General features: G+C 38.7%; 2 protein-coding genes across 7 annotated transcripts; both read right to left on the bottom strand.

Moving 5' to 3' along the window:
* Window positions 1–814: 814 nt before the first annotated feature.
* On the bottom strand, window positions 815–5,505 carry LOC122057718 (protein ENHANCED DISEASE RESISTANCE 4-like). 4 transcript variants are annotated; one of them, XM_042619936.1, is made up of 4 exons: window positions 5,373–5,468; window positions 5,204–5,273; window positions 3,946–4,101; window positions 815–3,825 (listed from the first exon to the last, which is right to left on the bottom strand). In XM_042619936.1, exons 3-4 carry the CDS (start codon window positions 4,061–4,063, stop codon window positions 1,052–1,054), a joined length of 2,892 nt encoding a protein of 963 aa, XP_042475870.1. In that variant the 5' UTR covers window positions 4,064–4,101; window positions 5,204–5,273; window positions 5,373–5,468; the 3' UTR covers window positions 815–1,051. The 4 variants fall into 4 exon arrangements, with proteins under 4 accessions (XP_042475870.1, XP_042475874.1, XP_042475869.1 ...); XM_042619940.1 differs by having other exon boundaries at window positions 5,254–5,273; window positions 5,373–5,464; XM_042619935.1 differs by lacking the exon at window positions 5,204–5,273 and having other exon boundaries at window positions 5,373–5,505.
* A 5,830-nt stretch (window positions 5,506–11,335) lies between these two features.
* LOC122058094 (protein NETWORKED 4A-like) lies at window positions 11,336–18,073 on the bottom strand. 3 transcript variants are annotated; one of them, XM_042620559.1, is made up of 4 exons: window positions 17,907–18,073; window positions 16,859–17,010; window positions 14,575–14,686; window positions 11,336–13,507 (listed from the first exon to the last, which is right to left on the bottom strand). In XM_042620559.1, the coding sequence occupies exons 3-4, from the start codon at window positions 14,678–14,680 to the stop codon at window positions 11,556–11,558; spliced, it is 2,058 nt and encodes a 685-aa protein (XP_042476493.1). In that variant the 5' UTR covers window positions 14,681–14,686; window positions 16,859–17,010; window positions 17,907–18,073; the 3' UTR covers window positions 11,336–11,555. The 3 variants fall into 3 exon arrangements, with proteins under 3 accessions (XP_042476493.1, XP_042476492.1, XP_042476491.1); XM_042620558.1 differs by having other exon boundaries at window positions 16,817–17,010; XM_042620557.1 differs by lacking the exon at window positions 16,859–17,010 and having other exon boundaries at window positions 17,907–18,072.
* Window positions 18,074–19,081: the final 1,008 nt, after the last annotated feature.

Genomic DNA, 19,081 nt, shown 5'->3' on the forward strand with positions numbered 1-19,081 from the left:
ATGAGAGTAGAGTTTTATTTTTTCTTCCTATTTTGGTGGGGAAATAAAAAGGAAAATTTTATTGTATAAGTGAAATTGTTTTTACATGTAAAATATATTTTTCTTACAATCAAACATCAAAAATTTATTTCCCCTAGGAAAAAATTTTCACTTTACATTAAAATTTTGCATTCCCCTTACAACCAAATTAAGCCGAAATAAATTTTGAGAGGAGAAATTTCCTACACTGCTAGCATTAGAAAGATACTACATATTGCCACCATTTATGGCCTGAAAAAGGCATCAATCCCTGTAGACTGCATATTTTCAAAACAAATACGCATGTAAAGCCTACAAATTTTGTGAGAAAGCATGGGAAAGAATTAAAATCAAACAGTATAGTTTGGTTCGATCATAATGTCACATGTAGAAATCAAAATCAAACCGTATATGAGATAGATATTGGTTATGGTGCATTTCGGGGCATTTGATTCGGGTTGTAAGTACCGATAAATAAGTTTGTTTTTTGAATTTGCGCCCGATACAGGCCGATCCGTATGTCTGTTTGCCTTATGCAATTTTGTTCCAAGTCCAAGCAGCTTTCTATGTTGTATGCTCTTCCAGGCTCAGGATTGTCCAAATCTCCTAAACTCTTTAAGAGATTCTTCACTTGGATATGTTGGCCAGTTTTGTTGAGTGTGGATCAGATCGGTATAAGAATGATTCTCGTACGAGGACCTATTCTGCTTTCGTTTTGTTAAGATCATTATTATATACAGGAAAGTGGAGGAGCATGTTTTAGTACTTAACAACCATACTCTAATAACCAACAATATTCCTCTTTTATAAAGAGGGAAATAGTCAAATCCTATTGCTGTTGAGAAATTTACAAAGGATGATTTACAGTAAATTTATAACAAAAAAACACACCAGATGCTAACAATCAATAGAAACAGTATTCATTCCACCACTCTATACAAGGAAATTGAGTTATAATTGGATCTCAGATAAATCAAGGGGGCAGTTGGACAATTTGCAAATTTGAGAAGCCTCCAAGTTCAGTAGCTAACTCTCAATGTCCATTAATCAGTTCACTAGGGGAAGAGTAACCCAAAAGCTGATGAAGTGGTGAACTAGATACTCGTGGCGCCACTTTCCCTTCCAAGGATGCAACGGTTGATTCAGATACTTCACTGTAAGTCTTATAATGGCTTCCAGATTGTTTGAAGACTGACTTGTTCTTCCCCTGTACTTTTTCTTCTGAATGGCTGTCTTCAGGCACCTCCTCATTACCTTGAAGGATTGGAAATGGAAGAACACCACCCTCAGTAGAACTACTCTTGGACCTTGAGGTTTCACAATTGTCAGAATAGGAAACTGGCTCCCCTTGTGGACAGTCATTGGCATGAGATATAGATACCAAGTTCCTCCCAGTGATGGCATCACTACTGTTATCAACCTCAGGGATGATATGAGTTCTGTTTTGAAGTGAAAATTTAAGTACCTGTGAACAGGCACTGCATTGTAGCTGATATATCCTTTTCTGTGATAGAAAATCTTTGGGTAGCTGCAACAGTGTAGAGCACATATAGCAGATAACAAAAGGAGCTCCACCAGCAATGGGTTGGCAATATTTCTTAATGGGATGACGTCTATCTCGATAGTACTTTTTCTGCAAATCATGGTCCATAAACCCCTTGTCCTGGTAGTGCATCCGGCATCCTTGTTGTGAGAAACATGAGTTGGTATTCTTCGGCTGAGTAGCAGAACTGGAACCATAAGGTTCGCAGCACCTGTGAGCAGAACGGCCCATATTGTTATAGCTAGTGCCAGAGGGTGGCAACCGGGTCCGGCATTGCCAATCTTTTGGGCAACAATGATAGCAGGAATAACCAACATGGTTCCTACAATTTGTACCCTGTCCTGAGAAATGCACTTGTGAAGATTCACATTTTTGGCACCTGTTTTTTCTTGGCCCATATGGTGCATGAGGATGCCTATGATAGTTTGCATCATGACTGTATGGAACTTTGGAGTCAAGTTGTTCATAACTATGACACAGTGGTTGCTGCTTCACCTGCTGGGTGCTTCTGGGAGGAAACCTTCCATTTGCCATTCCTCTCTGAGTGTATGATCTACGAAGTTGATCTCTCAATTCATCCAACTTTCTTAATAGTTCCATTTGTTCAAAGTAGTCAGCTTTGCTAGAAGAACATGAGCTTGTTCTGCGTGGAAACTCTTCATGCCTATAGTTTGAAGGCCTGCCATTCTCATAGTCACTGGGGAAACCCCTTTGGAAGGACTCCCTAGACCAAAAACCATCTCTTTCTGTTCTCATCCAATTCTTTCTTGGATGGAGACCATCAGAGTCGGGTGAACCCAATTGCCCCTGTGCTTGGATTTTGGATCCTTCCCACTTCAGACCATGCTTCTCACCTGATGATATTGACAATAACTTTCTCCCTTGATGCCGCACTTCTGGATTGTTACCAATCTTATTCTTCAACCCATCCTCCCTTCTTGGCCTCTCCTTGTTAGGAGGAAACTCTGCTTCCACTTGGCGTTTGAACCAAGATCTTTTAGGTAGGTGTGAAGGTTGCTCAGGGACCTGGTCATCCCTTTCATCATAAGAGGAAACACTACCATCATAAGCATGACAGCTTCTGGCTGTTGGATACTTTGAAATACCATCAGGTGTACCACTGAGACCCTCTGAAATTTTGCCGTTTTCTGCAGTTCTTGAAGCCTCAACTGTCTCTACTGATCTTGTATTGTCAGATTCATGGTGAGAAGTCTCCTGAGATTGCTGCAACTGTTTCTTCAAAGCTGCTAAATTCATTTTCGTGGGATTGCTCTCATCAGATTGTCTCTGAGATGCAATGGATGAGCTATTTCCCCCAGAAGACAGTTCGCTGTCGGGACTTTGGCTTGCATCATGTTCATCTGTTTGTGTATTCCTTCCAGCTTCTGATGAATTTTCTTCCCTTTCATGAGAACTAAAATCACCTGAAGAGACTCCTTTTAAGAAACTTGTGCTTCCAGATTGCTTGATGGCACAATTTCCAGATTCAATTTGCTCTTTCCCATCATCAAGACCCAACGAATCACCCGCAGAAACTCCATTCAAGAAGTTCCTACTTCCCGATGGCTTCATACTACAAGCTGTAGATTCAATTCTCTCCTTCATACTCGGATCTGATGAACATTCAGAATCACCTGAAGAAACTCCATTTAAGAAGTTCTTATTTTCAGATGGCTCAATACAACAATCTGTGGATTCCATTTTCTCCTTTGCATTCAGATTTGATGAACATTCTGAATCACCTGAAGAAACTTCAACTTGGTCAGTCACATTCAGATCTGAAGATAAATCTGAATCACCTGAAGAAACTCCATTTAAGAAGTTGCTACTTTCAGATGGCTCAGATGGCTCAATAAAACAATCTGTAGATTCAATTTGGTCTTTTACACTCAAATCTGATGAACATTCTTTGTTGTCAGAGTAGTTTTCTATTGGAACTGAACCGGTTGATTTTACGTCTTCAGAATCATGCTCCAATTGATCCTCCAATTGCTTTATCACATTCAGATCTGACAAACATTCGGATTCACCCAAAGAAACTCCATTTAAGTTCCTATTTCCAGATGGCTCAATGCTGCAATCTGCAGATTCAGCTTGCTCTTTCGTATTCAGATTCGATGAACACTCTTTTATGTCACAGTGGTTCTCCGTTTGTCCTGAGCTGGTTAATTTTGCAAATCCAGCATCATGTTCCAATTGGTTCTTTTGAGAACTTTTTTCAAGTGATCCAGAGCTTACACTTCTTCCATTTTTACGATTTTTGGCTGCAAGCAACAACATATGGAATGATCAATGTGTCAGGAACATCTAGTGTGATATATTTGTGGACCAATCTTACTCTTAGACCTACCCAGAAAGTATTGTATATTGAAAAAGAATGTTACCTTTAAGGATGACACCACATCCACCACACGTATACAGTGGATGTTTGGGTTCAACGAGAACCTTTCCACATTTGGGACATCGAACAAATCGGACTTCAGCAGTTGCTATACTGGTCATTTTCCTCAAAGATATCAGATGGCAAACACTTCAAAATTCTGAAAAAAAAAAAAAAAAACAAAGAACTCCCATCATGACCTGAACTAATCCAATATATTAAGCTGCCACTAATCTATGTCCTATGACATCAATTTGACATTATCATTGCGAACTGTCCTTAAAAGAATATCATCAATTGATCATTAACAGAGAAACTATAAACATATGTACAGGAATTCTATAGAAGCACTGTTTGATCCATACCGGGAAGAAAATCACAGGGAAAAGATACTGGCAATCTTATATCATTATTAGGTATTTCATAGCCATAACAATGTTCAAACTGCACTGTGTTTCCAATAAAAAGGAAATGACAAATACAAACAAACTGAAATACACAACCTTCAAAGTTTCCTCTGACAGAACAAGAAGGGAATGCCAGAACAAAGGTTTGCAACAGCAGCTACGGTATCAAATAGTCGAAACTTAACAATATTAAGAAAAGATAGCATATGAACATGAATAAAGCATTGGAGATAAAAATTTCATTTGAAAATTACTTCAACAGAAACAGATTGGTTAAGCTTGAATTTGAAAAGGGAATAAAAAGAAAGAAAAAAGAGCCAAATGAAAGAACCTAAATAGAAGAAGTTATACTAGAAAATAATTGAGACAGAATACAATGAACAGATGAACTTCAATTCAACAAGTTTAGGAACAATATATCTTAATTAAACCACACAAACAGAGACTAAAATTGCTTCAACTCTTGAACATTAAAACCATTTTTGTTCATATTAACAAGCATTAAACAAGCAATTAATTAAGATGGAGACAAATGGAGTATAGAGAGTAAAATTCCATGTCTTGAGTTTAAAAAAGATAATTCTGAGATCAGTTGTCAAAATACATCTGGGAACCTTAGAAATCCAACGAATAAAAAAAACCAATAACACGAAAACTACAATGAATTCAGATCCAATTGAGCACACAACAGTTCAACAATTAAAAGAGGGGGCTTCGGTAGAGAAAAAGCTGCAAGGGAATCAAAATTCTCATCTCAAAATCTACAAAAGAAGCAAATATATTCAATGAAGAAGTGTATAGCTTCATGAAAAAGAGAATGACACCAAATTCAACATAAATAAAGCTATAAATCACCTGAAAGTATTCTGTAAATCCAATGTGGGAAAAAAAAAAATCTGCAGTACCTGATCAAATTTTCCTGGTCCTGGAAATATATATTCAATATGATCCATAAAAAAAGTGAAAATGAAATACAGAGAAGTAGAATAAGATGGAAGTAAGTACAAAAGATGAACTCTCTTACAACAAAACCAAGAGCCTCTGAAGAAACAGAGAAAGAACAATCCTAGAAGACAGCTTCACAGATTCTTTTCCTTCCCCAAAAGCTCTCTCTCTCTCTCGTGTTCCGGACGCTTGCTTGGTGGACTAAACTCTTTCTTTCTCTCTTCTATTGCGACTTCGAAGCTTATAAGCGAAAGAGCACCGAAGTCCGAAGTAAGAAGAGAAGAAAAGAAGTCAGATGCGCGCGAGTATTTCCTACGACAGGATGATGACGTGTCAAGTTAGACGAACACGACCGTTTGAATTGGTTATTGCTCCAGAAGCTAACTAAAAAAAGTCAAAGTCAAAGTCAAAGTCATTGAACGACTAGAACAGGATATGAGTTCAATCTGAGCCGACCAAAGAGAATAACATCACTACAGTAGACAAAGAAATGTAATCTTGTTGCAAGACTGCATAGTTAAATTTGGCGCCAACATGAAGTAAGTGTGCAGATGCCATCCTCTTAACGGTGCCACATGGAAGGGTGATATTCAATCATTTATCGATCTGGCCGTTTTGTTTTCATAAATACCCTTGTAATAGTTCTCAATGGCAACAAGAATGTCAACAAACACGAATTATCATGAAATTAAAAGCGTTCAATGTTGAAGTATTCTATTTTACCACTTGACAAACTTTATTTAGACTATTTTTATGTTTTCTTTTACTTAGATTATCATGATCCAAGTTTTAATTTTTTTTTTTTTAAGTAACTTATCCAAGTTTTAATCATTGATTGCATATTGTCTATCCTTCATTTACAAGTCAATATTTTTTCTTCAAATTGTGTTTATTCCAGTAAAAAATTAAGGTCTTTCTAGGCATCACTCTGCTTAATGAATTATAATATTTTATTACTTATCACTTAATATTACATGGATTAACAGTTAACCTAGGTGATAAAAGATCCCAGTATCCCACATACATGGACTAACTACATTGAGGCAAAAAGGCACAGTGAGGGGTAAAATTTAAATAAATTTATATAAAGAAAATAAAAAGTATCGAAAAAAATTAAAAAAATAAATAAAAGTGTATAAAAAAAAGGATTTTGCAAAATCTTATTACGTTAGAAAAAATGTCGTCAAGAAAGATGATTTCAAATTTGAAAAAAGATTTTTTTTTTTTAATATTTTCATAAAAAGAAGAAAAAGAGAGAATATTTTTACTTTTCTTTTCTTTTTTTCTTTTGAATACCGTTTGAAACTTCTGCCTCAACCACCAACCAAATAAGTGGGGCATTCCAAGTTTCCGCGCATTTGCAGTGAAGTTTCCATCGAGAAAGTGAGGCCAGGGTTAGACTTTGTTCAAAGATTTGAAATGAAGGAACTTTTTCGTCTTTAGTGGAGCCCACGGAGACAATCTGTCCGGCTATTTAAAAAGAGCGTATAAAAACAATCTCGATCACTAACCTGATCTGATCTTGCTCGGGCCAGTTTACATCCACGTCAACTAATCAGGAAGACTAACACAATAATCCATCGTGGACGAACCCAAGACCATGAGCCTATCCATACAATCCCTAAATCACCCTAATCATTTGAATAACCCACAAATGGATCAGTTACATGCTTAAAAGTGCACACTAGACACTTGATTCTATATAGGATAAATGAAATGGGGGAACTGTTCTTTTTTAGCTGTGTTGAGTGCCCAATCACATACCGCCAAGGTTTTTAGGACCACTTACTAACAGATGAGAGCATGGCACACGCCCCAACAACTGATGTGCACTCCAAGGTGCTCCCAGTCTTTAAATGTGCAAAGTAGGATTGCGCATCACGTAAAGAGTGACTACTAAAGGTAGGTAGGATTTGGTTTAGGGGTACAGGATTAGAAACGCTTTGACGAAGAAAGCATCTTATGCAGTAGCAACGATATAGGACGTAAGACAAAGCTTTCCAAACTGTTAAGAGAGACTGCGGGGTTTTGATGGTCACCACAGAACAAATATGGCTATTATTGACCCCATACTATAGGGGGCAAATAGTTATGGTCATTAATGGTTGTATTTTTCCTAAACCCAAACTTTAATGGTGGTTTAACCTAGGTAGTATAATTGGTTAGAGAAAGTTTTTTGCAACTCAACTTCCAAGGTAATGTGACCTTATGATTGGATTCTTAATTATTAGTTCCATCATCAAAGTTCTATCCCCTATTGTATATTTGTACATGGTTGAAAATACATTTTTTTTAACCAATTTCATGGTTATGTTGTGGTGTAAGAAGTTCTCTCTACATGGTGAAGTGAAGGAAAACTTGGTCTTAATTACTTTTCTAAAATATCCAATTATATTGTTTGAGATTCTTACATTCTCAATTGGGTGGGATTTTTGCACACAAATCTTGTTAATATGTTGTTCACATTATTACATGTTTTGAGCACTTTTTTTTTTCTTTGTTTGGAGCAAGATCCACTATGGGGCTAGCTAGACAAGGGACCCACTAAAGGGGCCAAGTGGAGCACTTTTACTCCTTTCATGCAATGTTATTATGTTTTTGTTGGAAAAATAGAAAGTAAACCCAATACATGGTAGATAATATGATTGATATAAAACATCAAAATTTTGACATTTAGCTTTTATGGGGATCCCTTGTCTAACTCATCTTTGGTCATCACAAAAAAATAATAAGGGAGTAGGTTGGCCCTAGTGCTAGCGGCTCAACCAGTAAGGGATTGGGATGGGAGGGTAGAGGCACTTTTTCAAGGGTAAGAAGAGAGAAGCAAACACAATGTTGGGCACATTGCTAGGGTGTCTAGCCTTTTCCCTTAATAACATGCAAAAACTGTTTTTTTCCCCACATGAATAAAGATTATCCCCACAAAAAATATCGGAAAAGGTTCTCTAAGCCACTAAGCAAGTGTGCTAGCACCTCAATGTCTATCTCTTCCCTCACATGAAATGGTAGTGCTTCTCGCTTATGAATGATAATTTTTTCCTGTATATCACTGGTGGTCTTCTCTATGCTGCTTGTCAGAGAATCCTCTTACAAAAATATAATTAGTATTATCAGTAGATCCATTGATGTGAAACATTTGCAAAAACTTTCGAATACAAATAAGATTTTTTTTTAATAAATTAAGAAAGAATTAAGTGAAAAGGAACAATAGCAACTCCCATGTTCTTATTACATCATTGCCCTTCACTATTTAATAATCTAAGTGAATACAAGTGACAAAAAAGGAAGTGAATCCGTATGGCATTCCCTACGCCCAGACATAGTTGGATGTGAAAAGACTCAGTCTCCACCGCACTTGTTGGGTATTTTCACACCCAGATGTGTCTAGGCATAAGGGGTGATAATAGGGAGAGAGGAATGTGTACTTCCTTTTCCAATTCTAATCAAGATTGGATTGGAATAGGTCTCAAAACCTTAGAATCAGCCTTGAAATCTAAAAATCTGAGAATCTAATCCCGAAGGACTTAGATCAGCCGTGTTGAATTAACCAGAATTGGGACTTTGTGAGTTCTTTCTTAAAATTAACTGAAATTTAGCCCAAGGTATAGAAGAAGAAATATTGAATCCAGCCAATTCCAAATTCAATCAACCAATTCATCCAATCTAATTACGTTTTCTAAAACACTGGGACTTTTTTTTGTGAAACATCCTTTGTCGTGGGTGTGGCGATGCAGCGGTGCAGCAAGCATCCGATGGCTGAAATGATATTAGATGTGGCGGTGCCGATATCATCTTGATCATCCGATGCTCGCCACACCGCCCACACCCACGGCAAACAATCATCGCTCACTTTTTTTCCCTGCAATTTGCCTTACCCCAATGTTATAACTTCTAATCATTTCCCGTCAAACTAACAATTACACAGTTAACTAATGTTATACCCTTTGCACTAAAACACTCTAATAACCCATTCCCAAAATCCGGTGATAAAAAACCAAAATATGGCTATGAACTTCCCTTGAACCCCAAACCAAAATATCATACTTCTTCCCCATTTACCCAAAAACTCTAATGGATGCCATGAACTTAGGGCCGGAAAGAAGGAGCCCTTTTTGAAGCGAGGACCCATTTTGGCCTAGCGGCGAGACTTGTCGAGGGTAGGGTAATTTTGGGGAGAAGACACAGGAGCCCTTCTGAAGGAAGCATGAGTGCATGACCCGTTCTGGTCCGATCCAGTAATGAAATCACTCTCTTGAACTTAGTTACATCAACATCTGCAACCTATCAGCAATCCATGTCAATCTCCATGGTTGCCTTAGGGTTAGACGAGGTCTGGTACTGTTCTTGTTGTTGCGGTTGACAGCAACTTAATTAGCTTCTTAGCACTTCGTAGCCCCGTAGATGCAGCTTCTTCCTCCATTCTCCTCTGTTCTGATTGCAGCAAAGACAAAATCCCAGTTTGCCAGTCACCATCCACCAGTACCAAATCACAAAAGTTAAAGACCATCCCCAAAAATCCAACAAAGAGAACGATGATCAAACAAAATCAAAATGAAATTCTGAATAAATCCGACTCCTCTTTCATTTCCTGTGCTCTTCTGCGCTCTCCTTTCACCTCACTCCATCTCTCACTATACTCTACTTATGAAACTAATTTCTAAAATAAAAAAAAATCAATTAAAATTCTGAAAGTAGAACCCGCCCCCTAGGATCTTTGTTATGCTTCCCTTCTCTCTCTTCTAATCTTGAGTATTGTCTAATGGTTTTTCTAGTTGTTACATCTTCGTGAACAACTCTCTTTGAATGAAAAAGTCAGATTTTGGGTTTTGTTTTATTCTTCTTTGAATAGAGATTGAAGTTGTTAAATTATTGTTTCTTATTTTCTTCTACGATTTGACTCCGAGCTTTTCGACGAATCTCAAATAATTTCTGGGGAGCTTTCATTTTGTTTCTCTGGTTGATGCTTCAAAGTTTAGTAGGAGATAAAGACAGATTTTACCTTGTTCTTGAGATCGGAATCCATGGCGATGGTATTTGAGGGTTTGGGATGGAACAAGCTCAAAGTCAAAGGCAGAGCGAGGGAGATGATCTAAAATGAGAATTGTTAGAGATCACCATAAGGGCACCGACTAAGTCTGAGATGGTCACCTTCGATGCACTTGGTAGATGGGGAAGAAGAGGTATGATATTTGGGTTTGGGGTTCAAGGGTATAATAGGAAGTTCATAGCCTTGTAAGGGTATTTTGGCCTATAAAAAATTATCTAACAAGCCGCATCATAATGTATCAGTTTCTCACTAACGGAGTTGACAAACCATCAACTGTGAAGGGTACAATAGGATACAATGACTGTATTTGACAAGAGATGGTTATAACATTAGGGTAAAGTGGGAAAAAAATCGTCTGCAATTCCGATCTCGTACAATTCCATGCAATACCACCTTCAAGGGGTGACACGTGTATTGATTCCAATGTAATGGTCCAGATCTGATTTAAATGCCTCATCACTGATTTAATGTTTTATTAGTTGTAGCAGATCTGGACCATTGTATTGGTATCAATACACGTGTCACCACCTAAAGGTGGTATTGCACGGAATTGTACATGATCGGAATTGCAGAGGATTTCAACCCGGGTAAAGTGTAAGGATGTAACCCTTTTTTTAATTGGGACTGCAACATGGTTTGAGAAATCACTATTTGATAAGTTGTATCGGCCAATTCCTATTTATCAGTGTATAGATCAATGCGATTCAATGAAAGACGTTCTGATTCCATATTGAGTATGACCAATTATGTATCATTATTAGTATCACTTCGTTTACAAAAATCAAGATTGTTCTTCAACCAATTCAGAGTCAAATCGGTCAATTCCCAAGATTCAATGATTTTTGAAACTATGCATCAAATAGCTATGCCAACAGAGGAAAAATGATTGGCTGCTCTTATGATCACTTGTTCTTTCTGTTTCTAAACATATACCTCCTCACCCTTGTAATGATAGAAAATATGATAAATATTGGATATTGACTCGTACGATCAGGTGATCCTTCAAGCAATGGATCCATTCTTCAAAACCCAAAGACAAGATAAAAGAGGGAATCAGTCCCAGGATGGACAAACCCCCAAGAGGGGGGAAATCCAACCAATATCACAAGTTTAACGCAAAGCATTTAATTTACAGCAAAGGAGATTAAGGACTCTTTTACCAATTATACGCCTAAACAAAAGCAAAACAAAGAGACTAGGGATGGACTTAAAAATTTAGGAAGCCAACACCGGGCGGTGACGCTTGTTGTGTCCAATAAAAGCCTGGCGAAGCTGCTTATACCCATCCCTGTAATGATCCAGAGAGAAACAGAGCTGACGAATGGCCTCCCTCTTCTCCTCAGCACCATTGGAAATGGCCACCCTTTGCCTCTCTACCTCTTCCTCCAGTTCCTTCACTACCTTCCTTCCTCTCTCTGCTCCTTTCATCAGCTCCACCTGCTCCATGTGCAACCTGTTCAGATGCTCCTCCATCTTCTGTATTTTATCGTCTCTGCAACTCACCTCAGCCATTAATGTCTCCACCTTGGCTTTCAGGCCGTCTTTCTCTACTACCATCATATCGTATCTCAGTTTCAGTGCGTCATGGTCTTTGTTCAAAGTTTCCACATCGTTTCCTCTCTGCGCAATGCTCGCCTTCAATTGTTCGATTTCTTCCTGCAAAGATAGGCCTCTTGATTCCCAGTCTCTGAGCTTCGATTCTAACTGGGCTCGCTCCTCTGTTAACTTTGAAATTTCAGCCTGCAACTTCTCATTCTTCTCCTTCTCTGCAGAGAATTCAGCTTGCAACCTCTCCTTCTCTGCAGAGAAATTCTGGGTTGTGTGAGATAATTCTCCTTTCAATTCTTTCAACTTGTTGTCACCGTCTGAGACATCGAATTTGTATTTCTCGATCTGTTCCCGTAGTTCAGACACCTGTGTTCTCTCTGATCCGAGAGCGATCTCCCGCATCGCGAGGTCTTCCTGAGCAGCTTGAAGCTGCACCTGAATGTTACTGGAAGCTTCATGAGATTCACGCACCAACCTCGCAATCTCTTTCTCTGACACCTCCAATGATTCCTGTGCCTTCTTCAACTTCTGCTCCAGCTCCTTGATATCATTGTCGCGGCTCATCACGTCCTCCTCCAACCCTGTAATCCTTTCTAGGAGCTCTTGTTCCGGGGTTTTTTCCAACACAACCTCGGGCATCTCACTCGTGGCATCGTCGGTAATATCTTCTTCCGAGGATCGTTTATTCTCTAGTTCAATCTTCAACCCTGCAATTTCGTCCTCTGTATCCCGAAGCCTCCTGTTTGTAGTTTTCAATATTTCAATCAGAGACCCAGAGTCTAGTGCCGAAGAACTAGCTTCCGAAAGATCGAAGGAGAATCTTTCCCCTGATTTATTCTCTGTCTCCACCATCTGAATATCCTTCTGCGCTAATTCCAGCTGAGCCTGAAAATTATTTGAAAGCTTCGTTGATTCATCATTCCCAAGCCCAAGCTTTAACCTGGCTATCTCTCCTTCTGCAAGCTTCAGTTTTCCATTCGAGATTCTTAATTGTTCCTCATAACCTGCTATCCTACTTAGCAGTTTCTTATGATTCCTACCATTATCGGTGTTCTTCGAATTACTACCATCTTTGTTCCCTTCCTCTGCCTCACGGAGTCTTTCTTCAGCGTCTCGGAGCTCAATCTCCAATTCAATAACCCGCCGATGCATACTTTCGCCATCTCCAGTTACCGATGGACCAGAGTAATTGTTCATAGACGATGTCTCATCAGAATCCAACTCAGAATCTGACGAAGGAGACGATGCAGCTTCGACATTCTTCTGGGTGAGGTCATTGAAGCTCCCTCCAAGAGAACCCAGAAAGAAATCAAAGCCAGGAGCCCGGTGGCCATTTCTCTGGCGGGTAGACCTCCGAGGAGTTCGAATTGGAGACATTGGTCCAGAGCCAGCGTCGGAAAAACTAGAACTCTGAGATTGCAACTCGTGGGGAATGTTCTTACGCAATTCTCCTGTCAAGTGATTGTAGCGTTCCGCGAGCGACCTGTACATGCGATAGAAATCTTCGACATGGGAGATGAGTTCAGGCCTCTTCTGGTAATACATATCGGCCTTCTTGGCAAACGAATCTCCATCGCCTTCGATCAGCTTCAGCATCCGCTTGACGCTTTTGTCCATATCTGAGGTCAAAGACCTTTTGGTTATTTTCTTGTGATTGGACATCCCGGAGAAAAATTGAGAGATGTCAAATTGTTCAACAGCCCATGAAGTTTTGTTATATAAAGTTCATAATTTTGGAAAGTTTAATTATGTCCTGACAGTTAGGGCAGTTAAGATTTGGGAGTACACGCGCCATTGTAGTATTTTGGAGGTTCAGGAGGAAAAAAGGGGGTTAGTACTGATCAAACAAATGGAATTTTTTAAGTTGAAACCGTTTGGCAACAAGTCTACTCCCACACAAATTATATGTTTTCTAGCCTCTATTCTCCGTCCTCTCAGAGGAGATTTCTTCCAAGTTCCATTTCCACAACCAAAACCAAACCCAGGTATTCAACTTTAAAACTAAAACCAGACTGGTTATTAATGGTCTGGTTTTAAACGTCTGATTCTGTTTCGGTTCTATTTAGTAGTTCGGTTCAGATTGACAACCTTAGTTATGATAACTCAAGGCTCATAATGAACTTTTCTTTCAAGGGCAAACTCCTAAATTCAATCAAGGGCAGGGGAACTTGCCGTTAGGGCATAGGAACACCCATACAAGGCAGGGAGTGAAAAAACCCAACTGTGTCAGGGGCAGCTGAGCCTTTCACACACAGCTGTGTCTAGGCGTTTCCCGAGCCAGATCAGATCGGTAGGGTTCTTTTTCCCCTTCAATTAAAGTGGATGTAAGTGTGCAACGTCTATCTAATAGAGGTAAGGATGCTAAGAGGCACTAGAGGCCAGGGAAAAATAAGGAAGCTTGTGATTGGATTGGAAATGGAACTTGGAAGAAGTCTCCTCTTGGGATAAAAAATTAATGCTAATTAAAAAGGGAGTTCAACTGGTGGTGCCAATCTAAATTCCTACACAGGGTCTTTACTAATTGAAGGAGCAGTTGTACATTTAGGTGGCAATGCTCAAATAGGACAAAACAAAACAAATATGGCAATTTCTCCAACATTTTTTTGCTTACACCATTGAAACATATTTATAACGTTACTTATTAGCTATTGAAAAGAAGGGAAAGATCTAAAATTGTGGTTCTTACCCTCTAGAGTTTCAGCCATCCATTTTGAACTTTTCGGGCAAATATGGCTATCCCACCACCACGAATGTGATTTTGTTGACTCCAGCCTCTTCAAATCCTGACTCATTTTGGCCTGAAGTACACAAACAAACAGAATGACCAAACTACACAATAAACAAAGTTCAGATTTAAACAAAAGGAAATCAATGAGATTAAACAGGTACAAAGAAGCATGTTAAGAGAATGCACTGTAGCGAAGTCAAATGTTCTTATCAACATCAAGACACCAAAGCTTCTCAAGAATTTCAAAACTAGAGTAACCAAAGGTCACTCTGCCTCAATGATAGAAAGGATTTTCTTCTAACCAATAAATGAAGGTTAGATTCCTTTCGGTGTTTTCTTTTGGTGGTGGTGGTGGTGGGGTGGTGGTGGGGGTGGGGTGGGGGGGGGGGTGGGGAGGGATAATTTTCTTAAACACATGTGCTGACAGAGCAAGTAATGAGGACTAAGATCAAGCTTACGTTCAGAAAAAAAAAAAAAAGGAGGGGGGGGGGTGTTCGGAATCAAGCCTCTATGTATCTGTAATGCTTATAGGAAGACTAGCAAAGTGTACAAAAAAGGTATTATAGAGCGCTTTGTCTGCTGATTAGCTGGAGAATCTAAAGAGAGCGTAATACAAGGTAGTAACTGTTGTGGGATGTTTAACTATCAACAGGTTTTAAAATAAATTGGACTGAGAGAGCACATGGGTACAGTAACTTTGCAAACAAGAGTGGAAAGGAAAGAATAATTAAGTTCCACTAATAAGACAACCCCCACACATGGCTATGCCAATTAGCTCTGTCTAGTTACAACAACAGGAAAGAGATTGAAGATATATTGTACTTATTCTATACAACCAGAAGGAAAATGGTTGAAGAGGATATGATTGACAAAAACCAATCAAGTTGATAGGAAAAATATACATGACATGAGAGTTTTCTTCCACCATGAGTGAATGAAAGTATGCCCATCTAGGTTCATTACTACTCCCCTTCCAAAATCAATAATTCGGCAAAACTCCCAAAACCTATCTTAAGGCATGGCACCCATCACAAGGCAGGTGGTTGGAGAGGATAGGAACCTATGGAGTGCCCAATGATTGACAAAACCAGTCAAGTTGATGGAAAAATGTACAAGACATAGGAGATAGTTTCCCTCCACCATGAGTGAATGAAAGTATAACCATTTAGGCTCATTATTACTCACCCTGCTGTATTAAAATTAATAATACCACATACCCCCCAAGGAAGGTGGTTGGAGAGAAGAGGAACCTATGGAATGGCCCATGATCAACAAAAACTAGTCAAGTTGATGGGAAAAATATACAAGTCATAGGAGATGATAATCCTTCACCCACCCATCTAGGATCATTATTACTCTACCTATTATATGAAATCGATTATACCCATTGTTCCCAAAACTCATCTTAAAGGCACTGACGCCCATCCCAAAGAAGGTCGATGAAAAGGATAGGAACTTATGGAGTGCCCATGATTGACAAAAACCAATCAAGTTGATGGGAAAAACATACAAGCATAGGAGACAATTTTCCTCCACCCATCTAGAGTAATTATTACTCTACCTACTATACAAAGTAAATAATACCCATTGTTTTAGAACCGATTTTAGACATGATTAACTATGCGAAGGAAGGTGGTCGAAGATGATAAAAACTTATGGAGTGCGCTATGATAAACAAAAACCAATCTAATTGATAGGAAAAGTATAAAAGACATAAGAGAAAGTTTTATTCCCAAGGAAAGAGGTTGAAGGGAATAGGATCTTATGGAATGGCCCTATGATTGACAAACACCAATCTAGTTGATGGTAAAATTATTCAAGACATGGGAAAAAATTTTCCTCCACTTGTGGGTGAAAGAAATGTTCACCATGACCCATATCCTATAGATCGGAGACCTCTCAACTATTGCAAATTTTAACGCCCTTCCAACAAGCATCCAAGGGTTAAGGGAGAGTTTGGTCACCCATTCCAACATCTAACAACACTTGAAAATATGTGTGTGAACCCTCCCAACCTTAGAAGGATCATTGAAAGATCGGTGGTGTTAGAAAGGATCCCATCTATTACGCCATCCACTACGAAAACAGTAATACTCAACTGTTTCTGATACACATCCCAAGACACTAACATCATCATTAAGGAAATCACTCCTTTGATGCTGGTGAAGGCAATGCTCTATGGTGGGTGAACAAAGCATATCTATCTTCTTCCATTAAATTGCACATCACCAAGCCCCCATACCTAAACGCTTCCGCGTAAATGGTAATTCGAGCGGAATAGTCCTTTATTTTTTATGTGAACGGGCAAGAGTTCAGAAGATGGATGATAATGGCTACAGCGCGTTGCAGCATGGCTCTTGGCCTACCACGGTGACCTGAGGGGACAAAATTAACCTGTCAAATCACCGCGAACTGTCTAGTCAAAGGTCCAACAAATTCCACGAAAGGTGTAATAAAAGCTAGAGAGAAGAGACCAAAATATTGAAAAGTCTGAAAAGCAAAAATAAAATATGAACAAAAAAGGTGTAGAAAAGATGACTTGATATTTTGACATAAGTGACACAGCTCAACAACTTAAGGTCTTAAGCTATTATAAAAAAAATCAGGGTGATATGACGAAATTACCCCTCGCCATACAATTTTATAGCCCTAACTATAGCGTAGAAGCTGCCACTGGTAAAGTGGCATCATCGTCCACAAAAAAACTACTGGAAGACCTTAGATTAATTTTCCAAAGTCTCAAAACCCTCAGGAAAAAAGAAAAATAAAGTTCCGAGATCTTAAAGGCCAATATTGCTAGGGGGAAATCTTAAACAGCGAGTTCGTTCTTCGTTCTAGCGTTCTCCAAACAATCTAACATTACGATTGCTACTCTCTTCTCCGTCTAAAATTTCAAAAGATCGCCACCAGAAGGCTACAACTATGATAACTCCATTAACAAAGTCAAGTAGGAGAGAGGAAACAGAGCAAATTATCCAAGCATAAGATACAGAGAGAAGCTCCTGATCTTCAAATTTCAAGATTTACAAGAGGAATCTCTTGAAACTGAACAGAAATAGAACTCAAAAATCCTATGAGAAGAGTATAATTGCATCAAATGACCCAAAAAAAAACACTGAATAAAAACCGAATTAACTTATATCACGATCATCTGAACCATAAAATCAGAAGTAAATAGCATTTGTACAGAAATCGCTGGAAACAACTTGAACTTAAACAGAAAAATTACTTTCAGCAACACAGATCAGAACTTTAAAACTCAAGCTTCAAAAAAAGAAAGGAATTCTGACCTTCTCGGCGTAGTGAGATCGAGAATGTAAAATGCTAGAAACCCCCAAGTCTTCGCGAGGAAGAAATGCTCAGAGCCTCAGAGCGACTCCAACGAGAAGTCGGTGAGAGAGATTATGAGACACTTACCCTTTTAAGCTCACCTCCAAATCTCCAATTCATGAAATCAATATCCAGTTGTCTACTTCCAATCTCCCATTATAAAGATTTCAAAATGGTTAATAAATGATAAGAATCGTTTATGAGATGTTAAAATGACTAAAATACCCTTACGTGTACACAATAATGAGAGACTCCATTATGGACGAGGGACCACCGGACCAGGGGAAAGTTTTGAACCGTGCAATCAAAACCGGTTAAAGGCAGTGGCCCTCCAAGAAGTGTCAACCGGTTGCGCTTAATTGGTACCTACTCCCTACCAATTTAAAGTCTCACAACATTTATGTCTAGTTAAGTAATTGGGCCACGTTGGTTAGATAATGAACACATTTTTTATTCAATCAATTAATTATCAGTCTATAATCAGGTCAGTCGCAGTGCCTTTAAGCTACCAAATTGACAAATCAGGTTATAAATGATTCATACAAGGGTTTAAACGGCCTAATCAGGCTATAAATGATTAGTTATCGATTAATCATATTATTTTATCAATGCAATCAAACGATCGTCGGGGGCCACTATCTTGCATCGAAAATGCTTGAGATTATTTCTTGATCGATCAACATTTGAATGTTTGATAATCGATCGGTTCAGATCAGACCTACATCTAATTACTCGATAAAAAGGATTTTGTACCAATTTAGAATAATCTGGAAATGGAAAGGGTAGTTTTGGAATCTAAAAATTGTGTTTGAATTTTGAACACCGAAACATGAAAAAAACTAGAGAGTGAAAGACAACTACTCCCGCGTGTGGGACACTGGGACGTGTGGGGTCCACGAAAGTTTAAATGTCACTTGCAGTGATTCGCGCCATAACCTCAGATGTTGGCGGGAAAACATGACACGTTTGAACGTAAGGCCGACAACTACCTCGCCGCTCGGACAATGTATGTGTTTCGTGGAAATTTCTCCTGAAAAAGCTCTTATTAAAATACTGTTTTTTGAAAGTCTCTCTTGAAAAATTTGAAGAAGGGTTTAATTATTTTATGTACAGTAATGTACGATCATGCATAAAG

Source organism: Macadamia integrifolia, chromosome 12 (assembly GCF_013358625.1).
Source record: "Macadamia integrifolia cultivar HAES 741 chromosome 12, SCU_Mint_v3, whole genome shotgun sequence".
Lineage (NCBI taxonomy): Eukaryota > Viridiplantae > Streptophyta > Magnoliopsida > Proteales > Proteaceae > Macadamia > Macadamia integrifolia.